The 24,878-nt window shown below is 46.1% G+C and overlaps 2 protein-coding genes across 7 annotated transcripts in view; one reads left to right on the forward strand and one right to left on the reverse strand.

Annotated features, from left to right (window-relative positions):
- Window positions 1-21,650, reverse strand: part of TRABD2A (TraB domain containing 2A) — an 80,935-nt gene extending 59,285 nt beyond the window's left edge. For 2 of the 6 annotated variants that reach the window (XM_045054484.1, XM_045054480.1), the window contains exons 1-4: window positions 20,180-20,730; window positions 19,712-19,802; window positions 15,092-15,221; window positions 10,140-10,280 (exon numbers count right to left, since the gene is read on the reverse strand). The gene's annotated coding sequence lies outside the window, so the exon portion shown is untranslated. Of the gene's footprint in view, window positions 1-10,139; window positions 10,281-15,091; window positions 15,222-19,711; window positions 19,803-20,179; window positions 20,731-21,033 lie in introns of those variants that run through there. The other 4 variants (XM_045054487.1, XM_045054485.1, XM_045054481.1 and 1 more) reach the window with 3 other exon arrangements.
- Window positions 21,651-21,664: 14 nt separating this feature from the next.
- On the forward strand, window positions 21,665-22,753 carry TMSB10 (thymosin beta 10). Its single transcript, XM_023251817.2, has 3 exons — window positions 21,665-21,823; window positions 22,100-22,214; window positions 22,472-22,753. The coding sequence occupies exons 2-3, from the start codon at window positions 22,115-22,117 to the stop codon at window positions 22,504-22,506; spliced, it is 135 nt and encodes a 44-aa protein (XP_023107585.1). The 5' UTR covers window positions 21,665-21,823; window positions 22,100-22,114; the 3' UTR covers window positions 22,507-22,753.
- The last annotated feature ends 2,125 nt before the right edge of the window (window positions 22,754-24,878 follow it).

A 24,878-nucleotide genomic window follows, 5' to 3' on the forward strand; every position in this document is an offset into this window, starting at 1 on the left:
TCATTTGGCTTCAAGGAGGCCTGGGGAAGAGAGACTTCCAAAGGGGAACCAATCACACACGTGACTAAATGTGTAATTTTTACTGTGATTCTAAAGTAAACAAAAGTGTGTGTGCACGTTTTTAAAAATGACCTGAATGATCAGGGAGTTTTTATTTATTTTTATTTTTTTAAGGTTTGTTTATTTACTTTTGGGGGGTGGGGAGGGGCAGAGAGAGAAGGAGAAAGAGAATCCCAAGCAGGCTCCATTCTGTCAGCTTAGAGCCCGACTTGGGCCTCGATCCCACCAACCACAAGATCACAACCTGAGCCAAAACCAAGAGTCAGAGGCTCAACCAACTGAGATACCTCGGTGCCCCAACTGAGGAGTTTTTCTAGGACAGGTTGCTGATTGTTCTCTGGAAACACTAAAAGCAGTAACTTGCTATCCAATAGACGTTTGGTATGTGTCATTTTTTGTCCTTACTGATTCCTGCATCCCTTCTAGAGAAACTGCTACATTCATTTATTCAACACACTTACTAAGTACCTGAGCCACTCAGGGCCCAGTGAGGAGTTTAGAATGATGACTACAACAGAGAGGACACCTGGGCCTGTGGAGGTTCCTAGGCGGCCCTGTTCTTACCCCTGGTTGCACACTAGAATCACCTGGGGAACTTTTAAAACAACCGAAGCCCAGGCCCCATTGGTGGTTAGTTAACTTGGAATCTCAGGGGCATGTGGCCCAGCACCAGCATTTTAAAAGCAGCTCTGGTAATTCTCGTATGCAGTCAGGATCAACAGACGGCTGACAAAAAGAAAATCACAAGGCGGTAAGATGTATACAACAACACAGCCCATAACCGAGCCCATCATTCCAGGGAGGGTTTCCCAGTGGAATGTTGTCTAAACAGAGACATAAAATCTGAGCATGAGTTAGGGAACAGCATTCCACAGTTCAGAAGAGGAAACAGTATAGGCAAAGTCCCTGAGGCACAAGAGAGAGTTAGCTAAGTTCACAGAATTTAGTCTGATTGACACAGAGACCCAAGCAGAAAAGGGTGGGAAAGGGAGAGATGGGCAGGGGCCAGAAGGTGAAGAATTTGTGAGCTGGGCTGAGGAGTTCGGTGCCTGACTGAGAGGCACTACAGAGCCATCCAAGCATTTTAAAGTTTGTTTATTTTGAGAGAGAGAGAGGGAGAGAGAGAGAGAGAGAGAGAGAGAGAGAGAATCCCAAGCAGACCCCACACTGTCAGCAGTGAGCCGTGCAAGCATGTTAAGCAGAGGAGTTACACAATCAAATGTACGTTTCAGCACGGAGGAGAGCTGGAGGGAGCCAGGGTACAAATGGTAAGACCCGTTAGGAGGCACGATGGGACCTGGGCTTGGTTCTGGCAGGGGACAAAGAGAAGTGACACTGAGGAAGTGAAACCCACCCAGTTTGGTGGTTGATTGGACGTGGGAGAGAGGAGGAACAAGAAACTGTGGGGAATTAGTGCCCAGAAAAGACCAGACCACACCCTCTGGCCTCTGCTCTGTAGCCACAGTAATAAGGGGGGACTGAACACCCACGGACCCAAACGCCAGAAGTGTTCTGATGGCCCTTCATGCAGCAAGAACAACAGGGGAAGAGAGGATCCTCTCTCTGGTTTCCTCCATGCTCAGCAATGCCAGCTTCTAGATCCTCCCAGCCTCCCCCTGAAGTCTCCCTGAGATTCCCCGGCCTTCCCAGACACCATCAGAGTCTTAATGCCTCAGGTAGTTTCCCTTTGGCCTGAGACTGTGGAAAAGCAAGACAGAGCCAGCTCATCTCATCCCTGCCACTTATTAGCTATGTCACCATAGGAAAGTCACATGACCTCTCGAAACTTCAGCTTCTTCATCTGCAAAATGGGAATAATACTACTTATCTTGCAGAGATGTTGTAAAAATTAAAACCAATATAATATATGAGGAGCCAAGCCAGAAATATAAAGCTGAAGATAGATAATACTCATAATACAGGAAAGCTCTTAAGTTTTAAAAAGAAAGAAAAGGACATCAACCTAGTTAGAAAATCTGCAAAGATCATAAAAAGGCAAAAGAAACAAAGGGAAGGGGGGGGAAGGAGAAAACAGGACAAGGAAAGAGAAGGAACAATATACTAGTCCATAAACAAAAAGATCCTCACTAGCTAATCCAATAAAAGCAAATTAATTCTGGAGAAGGATGCTGATGTCGGTTGCACAACAGTGTGAATATACTTAATGCCACCGAACTGTACACTTAAAATGATTAAAACGGTAAATGTTAGGTATATTTCACCACAATTTTAAAAAAAGAATAAATATCCTTTTAATAAAGGAAACTAAAACAACTAGGTGCAATTTTTACCTCTCAAACTGACAACAATAAAAGCATGGCAATATCCAGTAGGAATGTAAATAAAACCTTTTTGTAACACAGTTTGGCAACATTTAAAATGTGTGTGCCCTTTGACCTAGAAATTCCACTGTAGGGATCTGTCCCAAGGAAATATTGACACATATGTGAAAACACACACACACACACACATACACACACACACACACACACACCCCACAGTTTGGGAATCACCAAGCTAGGTTCACTGAAGCACTATGACAGTGAAAAATATCAAACAATCCTTGTAATGAAAAGATACATGCCCAGTTGAAGGAATAAGGCACACTTTTATGTTCTGGAATGGAAGAACACACACCAAACTGACGACTTCTCTAGGGAGAGAGTGGGATTGGTGTGGGTGGGGGAGGGAAGGAAAGAGGGTCTCTAGTTTTTACTCATCATGCTTCTGTGTTGCTGATGTTTTTAATGTTTATTTATTTTTGAGAGAGAGAGAGAGGGAGCACGCAAGCCAGGGAGGCGCAGGGAGAAAGCGGGGCAGGGGATCCCAAGCAGGGGCCCTGCGGGGCTTGAACTCAAGAGCAGTGAGATCATGACCTGAGCTGAAGTCCGATGCTTAACCAACTGAGCCACCCAAGCGCCCCCTATTGCTAATTTTTTTTAACAAAAATCACAACTTCTATAATGTCTTTAATGTCATGATTTTTTTTTTAACTGAATGCCTCCTGAGGACGTATTCTCTAACTAGCCCAGTTGAGAGTGTGCCTTGCACTCCAAACCCAACAATCTATTCCTTCTTCCTACCAGCTACCCAGCTCTTCACAGCATGGCCAAATGCCATTTTTTAAAAATGTCTATTTACTTATTTTGAGAGAGAGAGAGAGGGAGGGGCAGAGAGAGGGGGAGAGCGAGAATCCCAAGCAGGCTCCATGCTGTTAGTGCAGAGCCCCATGCGGGGCTTGATCTCATGAACCGTGAGACCATGACCTGAGCCAAAATCAAGAGTCAGACGCTTAACCGACTGAGTCACCCAGGTGCCCCCCAAATGCCATTTTTTTAATGAACATTCAGAGAATAATGCAGTGAAGAAAATCAGTGCTGACGAAACCATCAGGATTATCATTCTTGTTCTCCCAATCTGTTTGTTAGGAGCAGTGGCCCAGAGTGCTGCTGGCCTGGCCGGTCTCTGAGAGGTGCAATGCGCCGCCAGCAGCCCCAGCCACCATCTCTCCGCTGACTGTCTGCTGTGACCCCCATCTGGCCCCTGAAACCCCACCGGCCTTTGGAATGCCGCCCTGGCGTCTGGCAACTGATACTTTCATGACCGAGTGGGGAGGCATCTCCGTTTCTGCTTCTTTCATTCCTTGCCAGAGGGCTGTTGTTTTTTGGGATAGTAAGTTCTTTTTGCCACATGAATGGCAATTCATATGGGGCCTGGCCTCACAGACTAACGTCAGTAGCCTCAGTAAGGGAGAATCTCGGCCCAGATCCCCTCCCACCAGCACGCCATAAGCCACCCTGGCCAGAGGGTCAGAGATCTGCTTTCTTTCTTCCTAAGGTCCCTGTGGCACCTCCTTGTGGGCCCAGAAATTCTAGCCCAAGAGCAGCTTTTCACCAAATGTGCATGCACACACTCACTCCAAGAAGATCTAGGCCTACAGAGAAAAAATGTATTTTATATTCTCCCAGAAATGAGGCATCACTAAAATTATTTTTTCCAGTTGGTCCTTGTATACATACATGGCGCAACTTTTTAAAAATACATTTTGGCTAAAATCAACAACACAAAACAACAGGTGTTGTCAAGGATGTGGAGAAAGGGGAACCCTCTTACACTGTTGATGGGAATGCAAATTGGTGCAGCCACTGGGGAAAACAGTATGGAGGTTCCTCAAAAAGTTAAAAATAGAACTACCCTACGATCTAGCAATTACACTGCTAGGTATTTACCCAAAGAATACAAAAAAAAAAAAAACACCAATTCAGGGGCACGTGGGGGGCTTAATCTGTTCAGCATCTGACTCCTGATTTGGGCTCAGGTCATGATCTCATAGTTCATGAGGTCAAGCCCCACATAGGGGCTGTCAGTGCAGAGTCTGCTTGGGATTCTCTGTCTCCCTCTCTCTCTGCCCCTCTCCACTCACTCTCTTTCAAAAATAAATGAACGTTTTTTTAAAAACCACTGATTCAAAGGGATACATACACCCCGATGTTTATAGCAGCATTCTCTGCAATAGCCAAATGATGGAAACAACCCAAGTGTCCATCAACGGATGAGTGGAAAAAGAATATTTGCCATATATATACAATAAGGAATATTACTCGGCCATATAAAGGAACGAAATCTTACCATTTGCAATGATGTGGATGGAGCTAGAGAGTATAATGCTACGCAAAATCAGTCAGAAAAAGACAAATACCATATGATTTCACTCATATGTGGAGTTTAAGAAACAAAACAAATGAGCAAAGGGAAAAAAGAGAGAGCGGCAATCAAGAAGCAGACTTCAAGAACAAACGGATGATTACCAAAGGGGGCTGGGGGTGGGAGAAATGAGTGATGGGAATTAAGGAGCGCACTTGTGATGAGCACCGTGAGATGTGCAGAAGCGTCGAATCGCTATGCTGTACACCCAAAACTAATATTACACTGTATGTTAACTCACTGGAATTTAAATAAAAACTTTCCTTAAAAAAGAAAAATACGTGTTGGGCTTCATGCTTGATATTTTCCCATAAAATAACTTCCATGGATATGCCAGACACTCAATGCCCCCAACTATCAGGGGCCAGCCTGCTCACGGCACTTGCTGGGAAATCAGAGCTCAGCCCAGGGAGGCTAAGTCACTTGCTGAGGTCATACGTACACTAGGGGCTGGATTCAAACTCACACATTCTAACTTCAGAATCCAGACTTTCACCCACTTTCTTATACCTCCTCCTCTCATTACCAGCTAACATTTTCTTTAAGGAGATAGGCTCATTTACATTTTCTATTAAGGAGGTTTCTTTTTCTTTTTAACATACACAAAAGAAGGGAGGACAATGAACCTGCATATAGGTATCACCCAGCTTTTGAAAGACACAATAACATTTCCAGAACCAGCGTTCCAGGGAAGAGTTTGGGAATTACAGTCCTATGTCAACGTGAGTAACTCTTCCAGAACTTCATCAGAAGAACATGCTAAGGGCGGTACTGGTGGTGCCCAGGAGAGAGCAGGCCAGACCCACACAGGAAGCAGACAGTAGATAAGAGGGAAGCACGTGTGTCATAAAAGTCAGGGGTGGGGGGTGCGGGGAGTGGAGCAGAAACTCAGACTTCCTGAGGGCTGCTGGCAGTAGTCGACTTCCAGCCCGAAGGTATTCTTACTCTAAATCCCCTGTGATGGACACTGAGAGGCACTGCCCACATCCTCCTTACTGCCCCAGCTGGCTAGGGCACTGTCGACAGACAGGTGCCAGGCCTTCAGTACTGTCTCAGGCTCAGAGAACCACCTCGCCCTTCTGAAGGCCATCTCAGTCCATCTTGGGACAACTATAGTTCCAGAGGCCCCCTAGGGTGTTGGGGTTACTGAGGCTGTCCAAGCTTGACTTCTCGCTCTGCCCATCTCACTTCCTTCCTCCCCACTCCATAGGAGCTCATCCTAGGGCATTCCTTAATAAATATCCTGCACATGAAATCAGCTCAGAGTCTGCTTCCCTGGAAACGCAACCCAAAACAACCCACTTCCTTTAAGGAAGTCCCAGTGATGTGCAATCTGAAAGAGCACAGTTAACACTGTCACCCAAGGGTCACCATATTGAGGCTGTGATGGTTACCATGGCCCATTCACAAAAAATTTACTGACATTAGGACAGAAGAAAGACAAAAAAATGGGACAGACCTCTCCATTGTATGTGTCCAGGGAATATACAACCCCTATGGGGGCAGGGGTACAGCCTTCTCTATTTCTCTGGGAGTACTTGGGCTCCCACTCCAGCACATTAAAGGGAACTTGGTCTCTTCCTGCTCAACGTCTCCCAGGGCCTCATGCAACCCCTCTGGGAGAAACTCTTAGTCTTTGGGGGTTCGTTCTCTTTCCTTCTCTCCCAAGGAGACCCAGAAGCTAACCTGGCCCTGCCCATGAAGCACCGGCTGCTGGTGTAATTCAGGGTCTGTTTTTTGGCTGATCTTCCTGACTTTGCAGATTAACTAAGATCTGACTTCCACTTTCCTTACATCTATGGCTTGGGCAGCCTTCCCTGGGATCCTCCTCATAGGGCCAGTTCACCCGTACTGTGGTGACACCCTCACCCCTGCAAACTTATCAGCCAACCTCTCAGAAAACTTCTATATTTGTCCTGGGATTCAAGGGAGATTCCTGAACGCCTTAAACTCTGTGAGCAAGTCATAAGGACTGTGTGCTCTCTAAAGCCAAGCTGGTAGGTCTCTGTGATGACTTTTTTGATGTGTCATCTTGGCTAGGCTACAGTGCCCAGCTATTTATTATACTACATAAATATATAGTACATACTGTAAACTATACTATACACACACACACACACACACACACACACACATATGCCCGGTGGTTTGATAAATGTTATGAAAAAATAATCAAACTGGGTGAGGTTCTGGATACATAGGGAGGAACATTTAGCACAGAGCCTAGCACATAGTGTTAGTTATTTCTGCCAATGTCACAATGTCACCCAAGCCAGCTGGAGACCTCTCTCTGTCACCCACTACATCATATCATCATATCCACCAACTGCTTATTGTCTATGGTGATTAACTCTCAAATTTTTCAGCTTCTTCTCCCCACTGCCACTCTGACTCCGACCCTCATTATCTCTTACCTGGATCATAGTAACAATCTCCTAACTAACCTCCCTGCATCTGTGAAATCCATCAACAATGTGATAAGAGCAAACACATGCCTGGCCTTCGCTACGTGCTGGGTGCTGTTTTAAGCACTTTGCATTCCTAAGACGTGTATACTATTGTTGTCATCCCATTTTACAGATAAGGATGCAGAGACACAGAGGGGCTAAGGCAGGACACCCCCTATTGTCCCTCTTTGCTTCTTCCTTGTTCCTCCCTGCCTTGCTTCTGCTGAGATTTACACCAACGTAGCCTCTAACCCCATCTCTGCCACTTAGGACCATAAGACCTTGAGCAAGTTCTTTAGTTCTGTCTTTATCAGCTTGGGCGGCTACAATAAAGCACCACTGACTGGGTGGTTTAAACCACAGACATTTATTTCTCACAATCCTAGAGGCTGGAAAATCCGAGATCAAGGTGCCAGCAGTTTCAGCTTTTGGTGAGGGCCCTCTTCCTGGTTTGTAGACCAGATTTGGAGCACCTTCTCACTGTGCACTCACATGGCCTTTCCTCATGGCACATGTGGAGAGGAAGTGAGACAGCCCTCCTCTCTCTTCCTCATTTTATAAGAGTGCTAATCCCATCATGACAGTCTCCTTCCCCCCCCATGACATCATCTAAACCTAATTACCTCCTAAAGGCCCCACCTCCTAATACCATCACACTGGGAGTTAGGGCTCTCATATATGTATTTTTCAGGGACACAAACATTCAGTCCATAACAACGTCCCCAGGCCTTCGTTTCATCGTCAGTAAAATGAAGGCAATAATACTTGCTCCCGGGGTTAGAATGGCTCAACAACCCGGTTGTAGTTGTGGTTGAAATCACTATTGTTGAGATAACCCAAGTAAAGCATATAGCACCTAGCTTGCCACGCAGTCAAGATAAAGATCCCATGAATGTCAGCTATTATTCTTCATGGCATTACACACTCAGCTCAAATGTCCACAGCCATGTGGATCACCCTATCCCAAAACTGAATGTGGTGTAGACTTGTCCTGTTATACCCATCACACAGCATCACATCTATTTATTTATGTGTCTATTTCCCCTTACAGACCATAAACAGCTCACGGTCAAGTGTCAGGATGCCCTGGAATCCCTGGCATCTGGCCTGGCACTCAGCACCTGACAGGCACCCAGGAGATGCTTGTTGAATAAACACATGAGCACATGAATGAACGAGCCATGTCAAGTGCAACTCGGACTCCCAGCTGAAAGCTCCCTGGTTCACTCGACTGGTCAAAAGTATTGGTACATGCTTTGGGGACAAGAACGCAATGGGCTAAACTCAGCACCTGTACTGACGTGTGAGTTAAATGTTGATGAGCGTTATGGGCTGAATTGTGTCTCCTCAAGTTTCAAATGTCACCAACCCCCATACCTCAGAATATAGTTGTATTTGGAGAAACGGCCTTTAAAGAGATGATTACGTTAAAATCAGGCTCTTAGGGTGGAGACCTATTCCAGTCTGACTGGTGTCCCTTTAAGAAGAGGAAATATGACCACACCGAGAGACAGGATGTGCATGCACCATGTAAGGAGACAGTGAGAAAGCGGCCATCTGCAAGCCAAGGAGAGAGAAGAAAGCAAACCTGCCCATGTCTTGAATTTGCCCAGGTCTGGAACTGCGAGAAAATAAATTTCTGTTGTTTAAGCCACCCAGTCCGTGGTATGCGGCATTTTGTTATGGCAGCCAACAGAGTGGGGAAGTCCCAGTCCCAACTTTCATCTGTGGGAACCTCCCCTAACTTCCTGGCAAACATTTTCCAATCAGTTCCAGACATCATCTGATCTTAATTTCAGAACTGGCATTTTCCTCCATCCGTTATCACCGTCCCTTCAAGATGACCCTGTCCTTCAACATTTCCAGAAACCCTTTTTGAAGCATTAGTATTCAGCTCAGGAGCATTTATTGGGGAGCATGGCATGATAACAATAGAACTAGCTCAGAAAATACTACAGAGAGGTAATTAGCATGGTGCAGGGAAATTATAAAAAGAAACCAAAGTAGTTGAACCACTCCCCTTCACACAATACATCTCACCTACAAAATGCTTTCAGCTACTTGATCTCACAGATCCTCGTGACAGCTCAATTACTATCTCCATTTCTTAGACGAGGAAATTGAAGTTCAGAGAAGCCATGTGACTGTCCAAAGGCCCAGGGCTGGTAGGGAATGGTGCCAGTGCTTGGACCCAGGTCTCCTGACCCTATGTGCCATGTGAGGTGCTTCAGAAAAATGTCTTCACTTTCATTAGAGAAGAGGGGGTTTGCATGAAAGCACACATCCGCCACCATCCTTTCCAGAGGTGCAGTGACAGGAAGTTAAACCTTTCTTTCTACTTGCCAGTTATAAATTATTGCTCCTTCCCCAGTGAGCTTGTAATTGTCTCTTTATAAGGCTTGATTGGGGGAAGCTTAGTAATCTGGCTCCAAGCCAAAGAGCAACACATGGCATAAAGGAGACAGAAAAAGAATATGAATTCTGAAATGAGCAAATTAACCAGAAAGGAAATGGCAATTTTGCATATTCTTGAAGGAGGAAGATAAAAACTGTAGTATGCAAGAAGGGGCCAGTTTTCTGGAAATTATGCAAACTAAAAAGAAGTCAGAAATGAATGAAAATTGGTCAAAAACTACAAAGAAACAGTCAGAATTTATCCCACACAGACACTTGCACAGATTTTGTTTGAATTCATTTGCAGCATTGCTTATAGGTGTCCCTTCCATACACCCAGGCAAGAGGGGCTGGCACTCTAGACGACCCCCCCTGCACACACGAACACTGTGCAGTCCTGGGCACGGGCTTCCTCTGTATTCTGGAGGCAAAAGGTGACTCAACGCCAGAGAAGTTTCTAGGCTGTGTTGCTGCCAGCACCAATGGTGAGATGCTTCTGAGTTTAGGGATGACTGGGGAGACAGAAGCACTTACCTCAGCGCTTCTGTCACGCAAACCTTTTCTCTCACAGATTCTTATAAAACCAGGATTTCCAGTAGTACCAAGCGCCCATTTTCTCACTCCTCTTCCTGTTCCAGTCTCTGGCTCCAAAAGCTAGCGCCGAAATTCTGGTAGCTACAGGAATTACTCACAAATTAGCACAGTGTTCCCAACAAGTGCATTGTATGGCAGCTGAGAAATATTTCACAATTAGTAAATAGCTCATATTATTCTTATACCTGTACATACGTAGATAACATATATGAAGCAATATACAGATTCTTTATATTGTTCACAAGATAGACATTGAAGACACTTTAAATTTTATAAAAATTATTCATCACATTTAACTGCATAGCCAATACTTTAATTAAATATTTTATTTTTAAATAATGCTGGTTTGGGGCGCCTGTCTTGTTCAGTCAGTAGAGCACCCAACTCTTGATCTCAGGGTCATGAGTTCAAGCCCCACATTGGGCATGGAGCCTACTTAAAATAAAATAAAATAAAATAAAATAAAATAAAATAAAATAAAATAAAAAATAATGCTGGCTTACAATTTTGAAATTCATTAATAATTATTTGTACTTCACTTTCGAATACTAGATAATATTTTAAGAGAAAATATCGTTTAAAATATATATGAACATCTTAACATTTTAAAATTTAACTGATACTTTTAATGAAAACAGCCAATCTTCATTTCTCATGGATTCCCTATTGGACAATTCACTTACTTGTTAAAATTCATTTGTAACCCCCAAATCAATATCCCGTGTGATAATACATTATCTTTTGTGAAAATAAAAGAATATATGTGTGCACATATGTAATGCCAGCATCTCTGAAAGAGTGCACAAAAGACCAGTAGCAGGGATTGCTCCCAAGGAAGGAAATGGGAGATTTGGGGCTTGGAGGGGGGAGAGAGATTTTCACCGTGTGCCCCAGTTTACTCTACATAACAAATCATCCCCCAAAACTCGGTGGTTTAAAACGACATCCAGGTATGAGAGTCACGATTTCTGTTGGCTAGGAAATCCGACAGCGCTTGACAGGGACGGCCGATCCCTGCTCCATGGCGTCCGCAGTCGTTACTCTTAAACTGGCTCTATTTGATTCCACCAACATTTTAGGTTTCTTTCAAATCCGTGTCGTCCACTAGACTGTATGATCCTTAGGACAGGAACCACAGCTTACTCGTCTCTATATCACAGATACTCAGCACACATACTCAGACAAATCTCGATGGACTTAATGGAGAAATAAGAATACATGTTCTTATTTTCTCTGTAATCCTTCTATTCATCATTTCCTAACCCCATGTGTGACCCATACCTCCTCATTATCTAATACCATGCCCTAGAGACGAAAAATTCACAACCTAAGGAACAAAGCCTCATTTGTTCTTAGGTATAATTTTCTTGCATCAGAGTGACTCTTCGAAGAGTTTTATCAACATGAAACACTGGTGCCATAGGCTGAATGTTTGGGTCCTCATCTCCAAGATGATGGTATTAGGAGGTGGGCCTTTGGGAGGTGATCAGGTCATGAAGGTGGGGCCTTCATGAATGGGATTCATGTCCATATAAAAGAGACCCCAGAGAGCTGCCTTTCCCCTTCTACTAGGTGAGGACACAGTGATAAGATGGCCGTTTAGGAAGCAGGTAACACATCCTGACTAGACACTGAACCTGCCAGCAGCTTGGACTGTCCCACCTCCAGAATAGTGAGAGATAAATTTCTATTGTTTATAAGCTACTCAGTCTATAGTATTCTGTCATGTCAGCCCTCATGACTAAGACAAAAGGTGTAGACAATAAAGGATTGAACACATTAACAAGCACTGGTGCACAGAGCAAACTTCACGCACAGATCGGTGGCAGGCAAAATCCAGGACCTCAAGGCTTTCCACTGAGATCTATACCAAGCAGGGAGGGAAAAGAAAAAAGAAAAAAAAAACCAAACTTCTTTAGCATTTAAAAGAAAGAAAAACACAGAGGATAGATTATCCTGCCAAAAGACACAAGTGGTATTATCTTAATAACTAACACCAAAATCCCACTGAGGAAGGAACTATCTTTGGGGAAATATTTCCATCAGTTGCATGGAGTAGAAACGGAGACCCAAAAATTTCCTTTTAGCAACAACCAGGGTAGCAAGGAACAAGTACACTGTTCCACTGGAAAGAAAGAAGGGACTTTGGTATTTCTCAATGGAAAGAATAAAGAGGAAGGAGGGAATCAGAAAATGGAAATGAGGAGACAGTGAGACAGTGTGAGTTACCAGCCCACTAGAAAAAGACCCCAATGTACCAAAAGGGCTTTCAGGATTCAGAATATATCAACAAAGGGGTGCCTAGGTGGCTCAGTTGGCTGAGCATCTAACTTTGGCTCAGGTCATGATCCTGCGGTTCAGGGGTTCAAGCTCCGCGTCGGGCCCTGTGTTGACAGCTCAGAGCCTGGAGCCTGCTTTAGATTCTGTGTCTCCCTCTCTCTCTGCCCCTGCCCTGCTTGCTCTTTGTCTCTACCTCTCTCTCTCTTGAAAATAAATAAACATTAAAATATATATATATATATATATATATATATATATATATATATATATACCATTAAAAATATAGGTTCGTCCCTCTCCTTCACCCACAAACCTTTGGTAAAAATTGTACTGCACAGACCAGCCTTATTTTTACAGTTGCTTTGAAGAAAGAAATGAAAGCCAAGGGCTGGCCCTGTTTGGATGGGATCACTGTGGAGACACAAAAATTCAGAGACCAGAAATAACCATAAGAAAATTCAGAGAAACCATGGGAAAGCATCAGACAGGAGTTGGAATCATTCTTATCTAGATCTTTTTCAGACACCAGAAGACATCTAGGTTAAACATAAAATTTCAGGAACATCTGAGAAGGAGATGTTCTAAATTCTCCTTAAATTCTCTCTAAAGGAGAATTTTGAAGTTAAAGAGATGATTTGAGAATAATGGACGCTAAGCCACTGATTGAAATTATCCCCCTACAGCAGAGTTTGAACTGCTGGACACAACCAGTTAGTGGATGATAAAATCAAGTTAGTAGGTCACAATCATATTTTTAATGAAATAATAAAATAAAAAGGAATAGTTCGACACCAGTGGCCATTAGGGAAATGCAAATTAAAACCTTGATGAGGGGCACCTGGCTGGCTCAATCAGAAGAGCATGCGACTCTTGATCTTGGGGTCATGAGTTTGAGCCCCATGTTGGGTGCAGAGATTGCTTAAATAAAACTTAAAAAGAAAAAACCTTGATGAAATAACTCCATGCCTATTAGAACAGCTAAAATTAAAAATAGTGGCAGTACCAAATACTGGTAAGAATGCTAAGAAACTGAATTTCCTATAAATTGTTAGTGGGAATATAAAATGATATCAGCACTCTGAAAGTTTCTTGGCTATTTCTCTTTCTTTCTTTCTTTCTTTCTTTCTTTCTTTCTTTCTTTCCTTAGAGAGAAAGAGAGAGCAGGGGAGAGGGGCTGAGGAAGAGGGCAGAGGGAGACAGAGAGAGAATCCCAAGCAGGCTTCATCCTCAGCGCAGAGCCCAACATGGGACTTGATTCCACAACCCTGGGATCATGACCTGACCTGAAATCAAGAGTCTGATGCTCAACTGACTGAGCCATGCAGGCGCCTGAGCAATTTCTTACAAAACTAAAATGCACTTACTCTATGACCCAGCAAACACTTCCCTAGACGTTATCCAAGAGAAATGAAAACTTATGTCCACACGCACCAAAAAATGTACATAAATGTTCACAGCAGTGTTATTTTTAATAGCTGAAAACTGCAAACAGTCAAATGGCCTTCAGTAAGTGGTACATTCATGCCACGGAATACCACTCAGAAATAATAAGGACTGAACTAGTGGTACACTCCACAACTTGAATGGATCCCAAGGGCCTCGTGCTCAGTGAGAAAAGCCAATCTCAAAAGACAAAATTTTAGAGACAGAGGATAGATTGTGTTTGCCAGGGGCTATGAGTCGGGGAAGAGTGGGGGTAGGTGACCCTATAAAGGTATAGCACAAGGGATTTCCCTTTGTGGTGATGGAATACGTCTATATCTGGATTGTAGTGGTTGTACAATTCTGTACATGTGATAAAATTGCAGAGAAATACACACACACACTGCACATAATAAACTGGTGAAATCTAGAAAGGTCTGCAGATTGCACCATTGTCAGTTGCCTGGTTTTGATGCTGCACTATAGTCATACACGATGTTACCATTGAGTACACAGGGGACCTCAGTTGTACCATCTTTGCAACTTTCCATGAGTCTATAATTATTTCCAAATGAAAATGCTTTAAAAAATGAAAATGAATACAACAGAGAAGCTTAGAATATATCACTCATAGTGAAAGTGAATATTGTTCTAGAGAACTTCTGTTTCATTTGTGTGCGCTCATGTGAATACCATATCACAGTGTGAAATGTACTTAATGCACTTCTTGGGGAGGGAGTCAGTCATCAAGGTCAAAAACAATTTGAAAACCGTTGCTTTATGGCAAGCTTGGAAGACTTAAAGACCTAAAGGGGCCAGGTAGAGCACGTGAGGAAGTAAAATCGGCCTGGCTCATGAGGACTGGCTCATCCTTCCCATATACCATAGTTCTTACTACGGCAGGCTTCCTAATGATATAAATATTCTTTACTTCCACAGACAAATAAGCTCTTTCTTAATTTTTTTAACTACATGGTACTCTTGATCTATCTGTTCTCCCCACTTTTGATAGTGAATGAGTTTGTCTCTTGCTGACTAACAAATTATTCCTAACCCTGGCAGCATAAAACAGCAAACACTTACTATCTCACAGTTTCTGGGAATGGCTTGGCTGGGAGGTTCTGGCTCAGGGTGTCCCAGAAAGTTACAGTCAAATTGTCACCCAGAGCTGCAGCCATCTGAAGACTCACCTGGGGCCGGAGGACTTGCTTCCAAACTCGCTTGTTGATCGCCTCAGCTCCTCACTGGCTGTTGGCCACAGACTGGCGCTCCCTCACTTCGTGGTCCTCTCCGTAGAACTGCTCACAACATGGCAGCTGGCTTCCCCCAGAACGAGAGACCCAAGAGAAAGAAAGAGAAAGCCAGGCACCAAAATGGAAATTATAGTCTTTTATAACTCAACTTCAGCCTAACTCATAACTTAACTATCTCCTCTGCCGTATAACATTGGTCACACAGACCCATCCTGGTACAATAGAGGAGAGGACTTTACAAGGGTGGGAACAAAAGGCAGGATCACTGGGGACCATCTTAAAAGCTGACTTCCATAGAGAGAGGCCTGGGAACAAGAAATATTTCTCCACTGGGAGCAAAACACCTGTACAGATAGGATAAACGACAACTGACACTGGTCTCCATTCAGGGAAGACATTAGGGACTGGTAGAGAATCAGTAAAGTGAAGACAACATGCCCCATTTCAAGGGTGCAGCTGTTAATCACAATGCTGCCATGAGAAGATCTACATCTTAAAGTGGAAATCTTCCCACGTGAAATTTAATGCGGCCAAACAAAATACATATGCCAGCTGGATCCAGACTGCTGGTTTGCAAACACCGCTGCAAGATCAAGGCAAAAGTGCCATGGGTAAGGGGCGCCTGGGTGGCTCAGTCGGTTAAGCGTCCGACTTCGGCTCAGGTCATGATCTCGCACTCCATGAGTTTGAGCCCCGCATCAGGCTCTGTGCTGACAGCTCAGAGCCTGGAGCCTGTTTCAGATTCTGTGTCTCCCTCTCTCTCTGACCTTCCCCCGTTCATGTTCTCTCTCTGTCTCAAAAATAAATAAACGTTAAAAAAAAAAAAGAGAGATTAAAACAAAAAGTGCCATGGGTAAGAGCTCAGGGTTCGGAATCAGCCAGACCTGGGTTCAAATTTCAACAACACTAATTACCTGCTGTGTGACCTTGCCCAAGTCAAAGATCCTCTGCTGTAAAGCAGAAATGATCAAAACAGGATTAAGTGAGATGATACCTGTAAAAATCCTTAGCACAAGGCTTGGAACACGACAGCCACTCAATAATGTTAGTTGCCATCATCACTGCTATTCTAGCACCAGAAATGAAAACTGGAGCCATACTATTCGCACTCGCACTCTGGCTGTTAGCCACCTGGGTGGGCTAAGCAGCTGTCAAGCTTTATTTAGGGGTTCATCCACACATCTACAGAGCAGAACAATCTACAGAGCTGAACCTCAAAGGCCTGCTTTACATTCTTCACAATTTTATCTCAGACAGGCCCTTAAATTCCGTGACCTACAAAGAGAAACAGCCTTTTGATGGCATGGAAAATACAGAGATCACCTCCTGATTCCCTTGCTTCCCATACCTCCTTTGTGCGAGACTCGTGCAGCTATTCTCCAGGCTGGCAAAACCCAAAAGGAGGATGTTTCACAACTGAAATAACAGCAAGAAAAGGACCAGAAAGGTCAGGTAGGGAGAAGGAGATTTGCTTGACTGCGAGCCTACTCCAGCCCAAGGTCTGAACCATCTCTATAATAGTCCACATACTTGGCTAGCCACTTCTCATTGAATGCCTCCAATGACAGGGAACTCATCATCTCACTCAGAATAGCTTATTTCATCTTGATTAAGAATTTTATGTATTGTTCATTGGGGTGCCTGGGTGGCTCAGTCGGTTAAGCGTCTGACTTCGGCTCTGGTCATGATCTCACAGTTTGTGAGTTCCAGCCACCCATTGGGTTCTATGCTGACAGCTCAGAGCCTGGAGCCTGCTTCAGATTCTGTGTCTCTCTCTCTCTCTCTCTCTCTCTCTCTCTCTCTCTCTCTCTCTGCCCCTCCCCTGCTCACACTCTGTCTCCCGTCTCTCTCAAAAATGAATAAACATTAAAAAAAATTTTTTTTTAAAGAATTTTATGTATTGTTCAAAGAACACTGATTGAGCACTTAAGGTGTCAGGGCATTGCATTTGGTGCTGGGGATGCAGTAGTAAACCAGATAGATGAGGTCTTCAATTTCCTAGTATGGGGGAGAGACAACAAAAAAGTGAATATATAACACATTTGGTAGAGATGGATTCTATGAAGAAAGATGAAACAAGGTAAAGGTCGAGAGAATGTCAGGGGTATTACTCTATATGGATGGTCAAGGAAAGTTCTCTGAGAGGAGGACACTTAAACAACGTTCTAAGTGAAATAAGGTGCACAGTGTGAATATTTAGAGTAAAAACAGCATCTCACATGAGGATCCCAACAAGGGCAAAGGCCCTGAGGCAGAAGTGAATGTCTTCCTTGCAGTCAAGGGAAACCTGGACTGAACTCTTTCTTCTTATTCACACAGCCACAAAATTCACCTTCTTTTGAGAGGTAATCGTATTAATCATATCTGTCTGTATTTGTAGGGTTTGTGGTCAGACCAAGCAGGCCCCGCATCTGCCCCTATCAGATCTAATCTCATCTTATTTTGTCTATATCTCCACTGGATCCAGCTTGCCTTAGTGTTTTGTTTTGTTTTAATGATCATTTATTTTTGAGAGAGGGGTGTGGAAGGGGAGAGGATGAGTGGGGGAGGGGACAGAAAGAGAGGGAGACACAGAATCCAAAGCAGGCTCCAGGCTCTGAGTTGTCAGCATAAAGACGCTGTGGGGCTCGAACTCGTGAACTATCAGAACATGACCTGAGCAGAAATCAACCGACTGAGCCACCCAGGTGTCCCTTGCCTTAGTGTTTACAGAGTTATATCCTTCCTAATATGATCAGCATTCTATCTATATCCCCATTCAAAGCCCGAATTAAAAAAAAAAATTGTCAAATTGAACAGGCCTGAGGAATGTTGCCCCACAGCAAATCTCCAAAGGCTTCTCTCCACTGCCTTCCCCACCTCCTCACCCCGCAGTTGACAGTCATCAAGACTCCATTAGCTCCCTCCTATTAGCTCGACATTTTCCAAAGCATCCTTCTCAACAAAGAAAATGGAAATGTAATTGGAGTTGAGTGGATCGGCTCTCTCAATACCATCTGTTAACAGTACACAATCTGTTCCAAGCAGCAGGCTGAAATGTTGTCAGACATAAATGACACCCAAGTCATAAGTAAATGCAAGGCATGAGCATGAGCTTGTTGATTGACTTAGAGCGATTCATTTACTACACTAGACTTGTAACTCAAGAGTCTCATCATCTTTGTATCTTCCACATCCAGAGAACACTGCTAGAAACTTCATGGATATTTGATAAATGACAACTGACTAAGTATATGTGTGAGTATTGCAGAAGATACTTAGGAAAAATCCCCAAATGGGCCTGAGACCCTGACACCACTAAGTTATGATTTTTCCATCTCACAGTGCTGCTGCATAACAAAACATCCTGAAACTCAGTGATTTAAAACAACTACACATTTATTTTGCTCACGAAACTGTAATAATCTGGCTAGGGACAACTTGTGTTTGTTCCACTCAGCAATGGCTGGGGCAATTTAAAGCTTCAAGGCTCATCTGTTTGCCTGTTTAGTGGTTGATGCTAGCTGATGGCTCAGACCTCAGCTGGGGCTGGGGCTGTAGCTGGAATGCCTACAAGCAGCCTTTCCTTGTAGGTGCTTGGTTTTCTCAGAGTGCAGAGGTATCCTGAGAGAGAGTCGGGCCTTTTATATCTCCATGGACTTTTATGTCTTAGCCATAGAAGTTAAAAAGCATAACCCCTGCTACATTTCACTCGCTAGAAGAAAGTCATAAAGGACAATCTATTCTCAAGAAATGGTGGGAGTGGGGCCCCTGGGTGGCTCAGTCGGTTAAACATCTGACTCTTGGTCTCAGCTCAGGTCGTGATCGCACGGTTTGTGAGTCCAAGCCCTGTGTCAGGCTCCACGCTGACAGTGTGGAGCCTGCTTGGGATTCTGTCTCTCCCTCTCTCTCTCTCTCTCTCTCTGCCCCTCCCTTGCTTGCTCTCTTTGTCTCTCTCAAAATAAATAAACTTAAAAAGTTTTAATAAAAATTAAAAAATTAAAATAAAAACACTACCCATGGGATTGAATGAAACTAATAGATTTGACGAGCGTTCTTAAGCAACAAATGACAGAGGATACCCATTTTCTTAGAGATGGGCCACAGAGCTGAGAATAAAGAATATCTGCAAGTCCCTGTAGGCTCCTTTGTTTAGGTATCCTGTGCGCTTGATGTGTTTGAAACATGTGTTATAGCTGTATCTAGAAGGAATAGATCCCTTTGTTTTGAAAACAAAAATTGGAATTGGAGTTCACCCTGGGTCCAAACTGGGACAAATGCTCAGGCCAAAGGTGGGGTCCCATAAGATAACACCTAAATAATGCTTGCCATTGCATCTGAAAAGGAATCAAGTGCCCGTGAGACCCAATGAAGAGTTGATGTCTCAGGATGTCTGCATTTTTTCACACTCAAGTTTGGCAGATCCTTTAATAGTGTATGCTCCAAGTCTGCCCAAACCTGCCTTCTTTTTCTCCTGGGTGCACAGCTTGACTACATTTCTCAGCCTCTCTTGCGGTTAGGTAAGACCATGTGACTAAGTCTTGCCAATGAGATGAGGGCAGAAACGATGGAGACTACCTCTAAGACTGGTCCATAAAAACTCCAGTGCAGTCTTGTATTTGTTTCCTCTTTTCCTATCTCCCGGATGCACGGAGTAAACTCCCAGGACCTGGAGGAGGGCAGAGTGACAAGTGAGAAGAAGCCTGAGTACCTGAGTCACTACATGGAGGTAAGCTGCCTGACCAGAAACATCAACGTATAGTGTTGCCACATGAGTGCAATATAAATTCTTATTGCTTTAAGCCACTATAGGGGCCATTTGCTACAGTTGTTTGCCTACCCTGACCACGAAGTTGGATTTTTATTCAGGAAATGTCCATGCCCCTCCCTCCCCCACTAAGGGCAGAATATAATTCTCCACTCCATTAACAGTGGTTTTGGCCAATGTGATGTTCACAGATATGAGGTAACATGATATGCTTTTACACGCACTTCTTCACTTCTACACTGTCTTGTGCTACAACCCTCTTGCTGCTCTGCCATCACCTTGAGAAGAATAAGCACCAGCTAGTTCCTGGTCCTGCAGACCTAGATTCAGCTGGCAACCTGCAACCAAGCCCAGCCTGGTCCAAACCAGCAGCAGCTGACTGACCTGTAGATGAACAAGCAAAAATAAATGATTAATATTTTAAGGCACTGGGTTTTGGGGTAGTTTGTTACACAGCATACTCTAGAGCTAGATGACTGATACACTAAGGAAGTATGAGTGTGGCAGTCTCACGGGGCTGCCCTATTAGGCTTCCACTTGATGCCTGTTCTATTAGCTCACTTAGGCTTTATGCTAAAGCTGTTTTCCAGATGAAGAAATGGAGTAGGAAAGACTTGCCCAAGGCCACACAAGGGGTTTGGGATATCAAATTCATAAGCCTAAATGCTCTTCCTTCTCTTCCAAACACACTGAGGGAATGCAAGAAAAGCAGAGAAAATAGGGAAGACGTGGACAGAATTTAGATGTTTCCACCAAATCCCACTTTAACAGAGCTTGCTAATACTCCTTGGCACTTGAAAAAGAAAAGTTCTGCACAAATAAGACAACAACCAGCTTCCCCCCCCCCCCCCCGCCCCGTGTTGTTAATTTATGGAACTTACTACCTAAACATCTTTAGATAATACCACTGAAAATAACAACTTTTCTAAGAAAGATTTGAACAATCGCATTATACCCCTCCTATAATGGGTTAATATGGAAAATAAGAACGTTTGTAGGGTATCTTCAAGGTTATCTTTAAGGAGGAAAACCACACCCTTGGACACAGTGTTCTTGGAGCCCTGGTGTGAGAAAGAATAGAGAGCCCTCTCGGACTGCCTGCTCTCACCACCGCCCTTCAGACAATGCTTACAAGCCTTTAAGGAACACCCGCCACCACTCCCGCGAGAGCCTCCCAGCTCAGGGAACGCAGACGACGACGAGAGGGCAACCGGCCCCCAATCCGAGCAAAGAGCAGTGGAAACCTGTTTCCCCCGTCTCTTCATCTCTAGGAACCCTCGGCTCAGATTCTTTTAGGGCGAGTCTATGCAAGGGTTCAGCCTCCCCAAGGAGAGGAAGAGGGGAGGTTGGGGGAGGGGGGAGGAGGGCAAAGGCATGAGACGTGGGAACTGCACAGGGACGGGGCGGGGGGGATCTCCTGCGAGCCGGGATGACTGCAGAGCCAGCGTGCAACGCTGCACATCCACACCTACAACTACATACTACACACACAACCACACACACACAACCACACACTCCTCCCCCCGCCGGCCCCCACGCCCATTATTTTGGAAGGGAGCAGCAGATTCCTGGGGAGGGGAGCGCAGCCCCGAACGGAAAGCATGGCCCCAGCACCCGTCCCGGCAGCACCGACAGCTTCCACCGCGGGGTCACCGCGGGCTGGGGGCGCGGGGCGCTGGGGCCCCGGAGCAGGAAGTGCCGCGCCCAGCCCCCAAGGCAGCCTGGGCTGAGGGCGCGGCGGGGAAGCGAGCCGCCCGCGCTGCCCCCGCCCCTCGCCTATCAGCACCGCCCCCGCTGCGGCGGGTGAGGGGCGGGGCGGGGCGCGGCATATATAAGGCGAGGGGCGGGCGCCGCTCTTTTGTCTCTTGCTGCAGCAACGCGAGTGGGAGCACCAGTCGCCCGGCTCGAGGCGGAACTCCACGGTGAGCGCTGCCCTGGGCGGGGGCCCCATCCGGGTGGGGTCGAAGTGGGTGCACCTGGCCCGCGCGCCGCGGCCGCAACAGGCGCCCTTCCCCGACGGGACGCCCGTCCGGCGGACCACGCCCTGGGGCTAGGAGGGGGGTGCGGGCCGCGCCCAGATCCTCGGCCTGGGGCTGCCGGGAACGCCCCGGCCGAGTGCCACGTCGAGAGGCGTCGGCGGAGAGGCGGAGGGGACGCGGGCCCCGACCGCAGGCCAACCGCCTTGCTTTCCCCACTAGGATCGCTTTAAGAAAATGGCAGACAAGCCAGACATGGGGGAAATCGCCAGCTTCGATAAGGCCAAGCTGAAGAAAACGGAGACGCAGGAGAAGAACACCCTGCCGACCAAAGAGAGTGAGTGCACCCCCGCCTCCGGGTCCGCGGGCCCCCAGCCCGGTCCCCCCCCCCCACCCCGCCCTTCCCGCGAACCCAGCCCCACCCCCACCTGGCCAAGGCGCCGGGTCCCGGCGGCCCCGGCCCCCTTTCTGTTCCACGAAGTGCACGTCTCCCCAGCCCCAAGCCTCTTTCTTAATCCCCAAACCTCGTGGGTACCTCGGCTGGGGGGTTGCAAGGTGTCCTCCTCCGCCAGTGCCGCTTCCTGCTCTCCACAGCCATTGAGCAGGAGAAGCGGAGCGAAATTTCCTAAGAGCCTAAAGGATTCCCCACCCCCGTCATCTTCGAGACACCCTAGTCGTGGAGGAAGAAGAGCCACCTGCAAGATGGACACGAGCGACAAGCTGCACTGTGAACCCGGGCACTCCGTGCCGACGCCACCGGCCTGTGGGTCTCTGAGGGGACCCCCTCCAATCGGACTGCCAAATTCTCCGGTTTGCCCTGGGATATTATAGCAAATTATTTGTATGATTAATGAAAATAAAACACACCTCGTGGCATGGCTGGCGTGGTCTGAGTCTTCGTTGGGAATTTCGTGGGCAGTGTCGCTGCAGCACAGCCCCACGCACAGGAGTTGCTGCCGCAGAGCGGGAGGGGGTCGCAGAACGGGCCGGTTTGGAGGGACCATTTTAAATTTTGACTTTACCTTTTTCAGGGGATTTTGTGCGTTACTGTTAGCTGCTTAGCTCGTGCTTATAATGCAATCCATGTAAAAACTAACCTCACCTTGTCCTTTCTGGAAGCTGGGGAAATGCTTTCTCAGGGGAGCAGGATTTTTGCTAAGCTTTTACTGTCCCCCTGTCTCCCTGGCCTCTTCACGGTTCTGATTCACACCCAGAGAGAGAACAGTGATTTAAAGTCTGAGAAGAGAAGGGGTAAGAGACTAAATCTGGAATGTTGGAAATTGGGTGAGGTCACAAACTCTCCAAGAGGCTTTCTTGGAACTTAAAAGAGGAGGCATTGGAAGGAAAACAAAGGCGGGATCCAGGGAAACCACAGCAGGAACATCGGAACTAGAGGAGCCTTAGGGGACAGTCTAGCTTTTTGTCTTTCAACCCTAGCTCGGAACCTTCCACAAAAGCTAGCCATTAGAGGGAGTGCTGGGCTGAGCAGCAGCAGGAAGGGTGGGCATGCTGGGGGAGGGCTGGGGCTGGCAGCAGAGCCCCACAGGGTCACACCCTCTAGACCCACGGGGAAGAGAGGGACCATCCCAGAGTGGGGTGGGGTGGGGGGATGGGGAGGCTGCAGGACATTCTGGAACAGAAGACCCTAGCTGATGATTTCAGGGGTGAAATCTAAAAAGGGAGATGAGGACACTTTAGTGATTTGTCCCACATTTTTGTCTGACCATAAGGGACTGGACACTGGGTGAGGGCAAGTAATCTCAATGAGGTGTGATCCCTGCCCACAGGAACTTAAACTCCTAGCGGGTGAGATGGGGCAGCCACAGCAGACAAGGGCAGGAACACCTAGGCTGAGGGAGCTGCTGCCCATTTTGCACAAAGAAGTGACTTCTGACAGTGACACCTATGCTGTGGAGGGTAAGTGGGGGTGGGGGGGGGGGGTAGGGAGGGTAGATAAGGAAACACCTTAGGAGGCCCTGGTGGGGAGGGGCCTTAGCAGAATATCTGCTGTGAGTCAGGCACTGTTTTCGGATTTTTAGTTCTCAGAAACTATTAAGGCAGTATGATTATTATTCCATTTTACAGATGGGGAAGCTAAGTTTCAAAGAGACTAGGGATTTGCTAAAGCCACACAGCGAGTGAGTAGTGGAGCCAGAATTTGGGGCCAAAGCTGTGCTTTGGAGATTCTATAACCTAAGGTTCGGGACATCTGTTGTGTCAAACATTTCATGAGATTTTATGAGCATTTGCTACTTGAGCATAATTGACCCTATTAGGGTCTACCGCTGGAAGGTTAAAAGGGACCAGAAGAAATGACTACTGCCTTCAAGCAGTGACACAGTACGCCTGCTGGTGAGAAGGGCCCTGGAGAAAAGGCAAGCTGGGTAGGGGGGAGAAGTGTGCTGGGGCAGGAAAGGGCATGTAAGTGCCACTGCAGTTTTCAACAAGTCAGTCGAGGGAGGCCTCTGGATAAGACAAGTGCTTCCAGGAGGGGGAACACAAATGCAAGAGTGTTGGGTGATCTGAGGAAGAACAAGCTGGAGTGGAGGGAGCAAGCAGCAGGGAGATGAGGTGTGAAAAGGCAGGAGATGGAGGAGGCAGATTTGAAGTTACCTGCAACTGTTACAAGGTTGGTTGCTGAGGAGTTCCTCCTTCCCCCCACCCCAAGCACCCTCCACCTCTGCACCTCCCTCCATAGGTGCCTCTCATGAGCATTAGAAATCCTGTCCTGGCAGCCACATCTAAGGCCTCTTTGGCCCCAACCTCCTCTCTGGGATGCAAACCACAGGCTCCCTTCCTTTGGATCCCACAGATTCTCTGACCACAGTGAGCTCACCTGGAGAGCAGTTCCTGAGCCCTGTTTCCTGGGGCCCCCTTACTCTCAGAAGATTCCCATGACTTTCTCACCCCTTCCCTGAGAAATCTATTCTGAGGTTGCAGGGTGCTGATGACAGCCCTGCTCTATCTAAGATTTAAGAATTCACAAATCAAGGGGAGACTT

This window comes from Felis catus, chromosome A3, assembly GCF_018350175.1.
Source record: "Felis catus isolate Fca126 chromosome A3, F.catus_Fca126_mat1.0, whole genome shotgun sequence".
NCBI lineage: Eukaryota > Metazoa > Chordata > Mammalia > Carnivora > Felidae > Felis > Felis catus.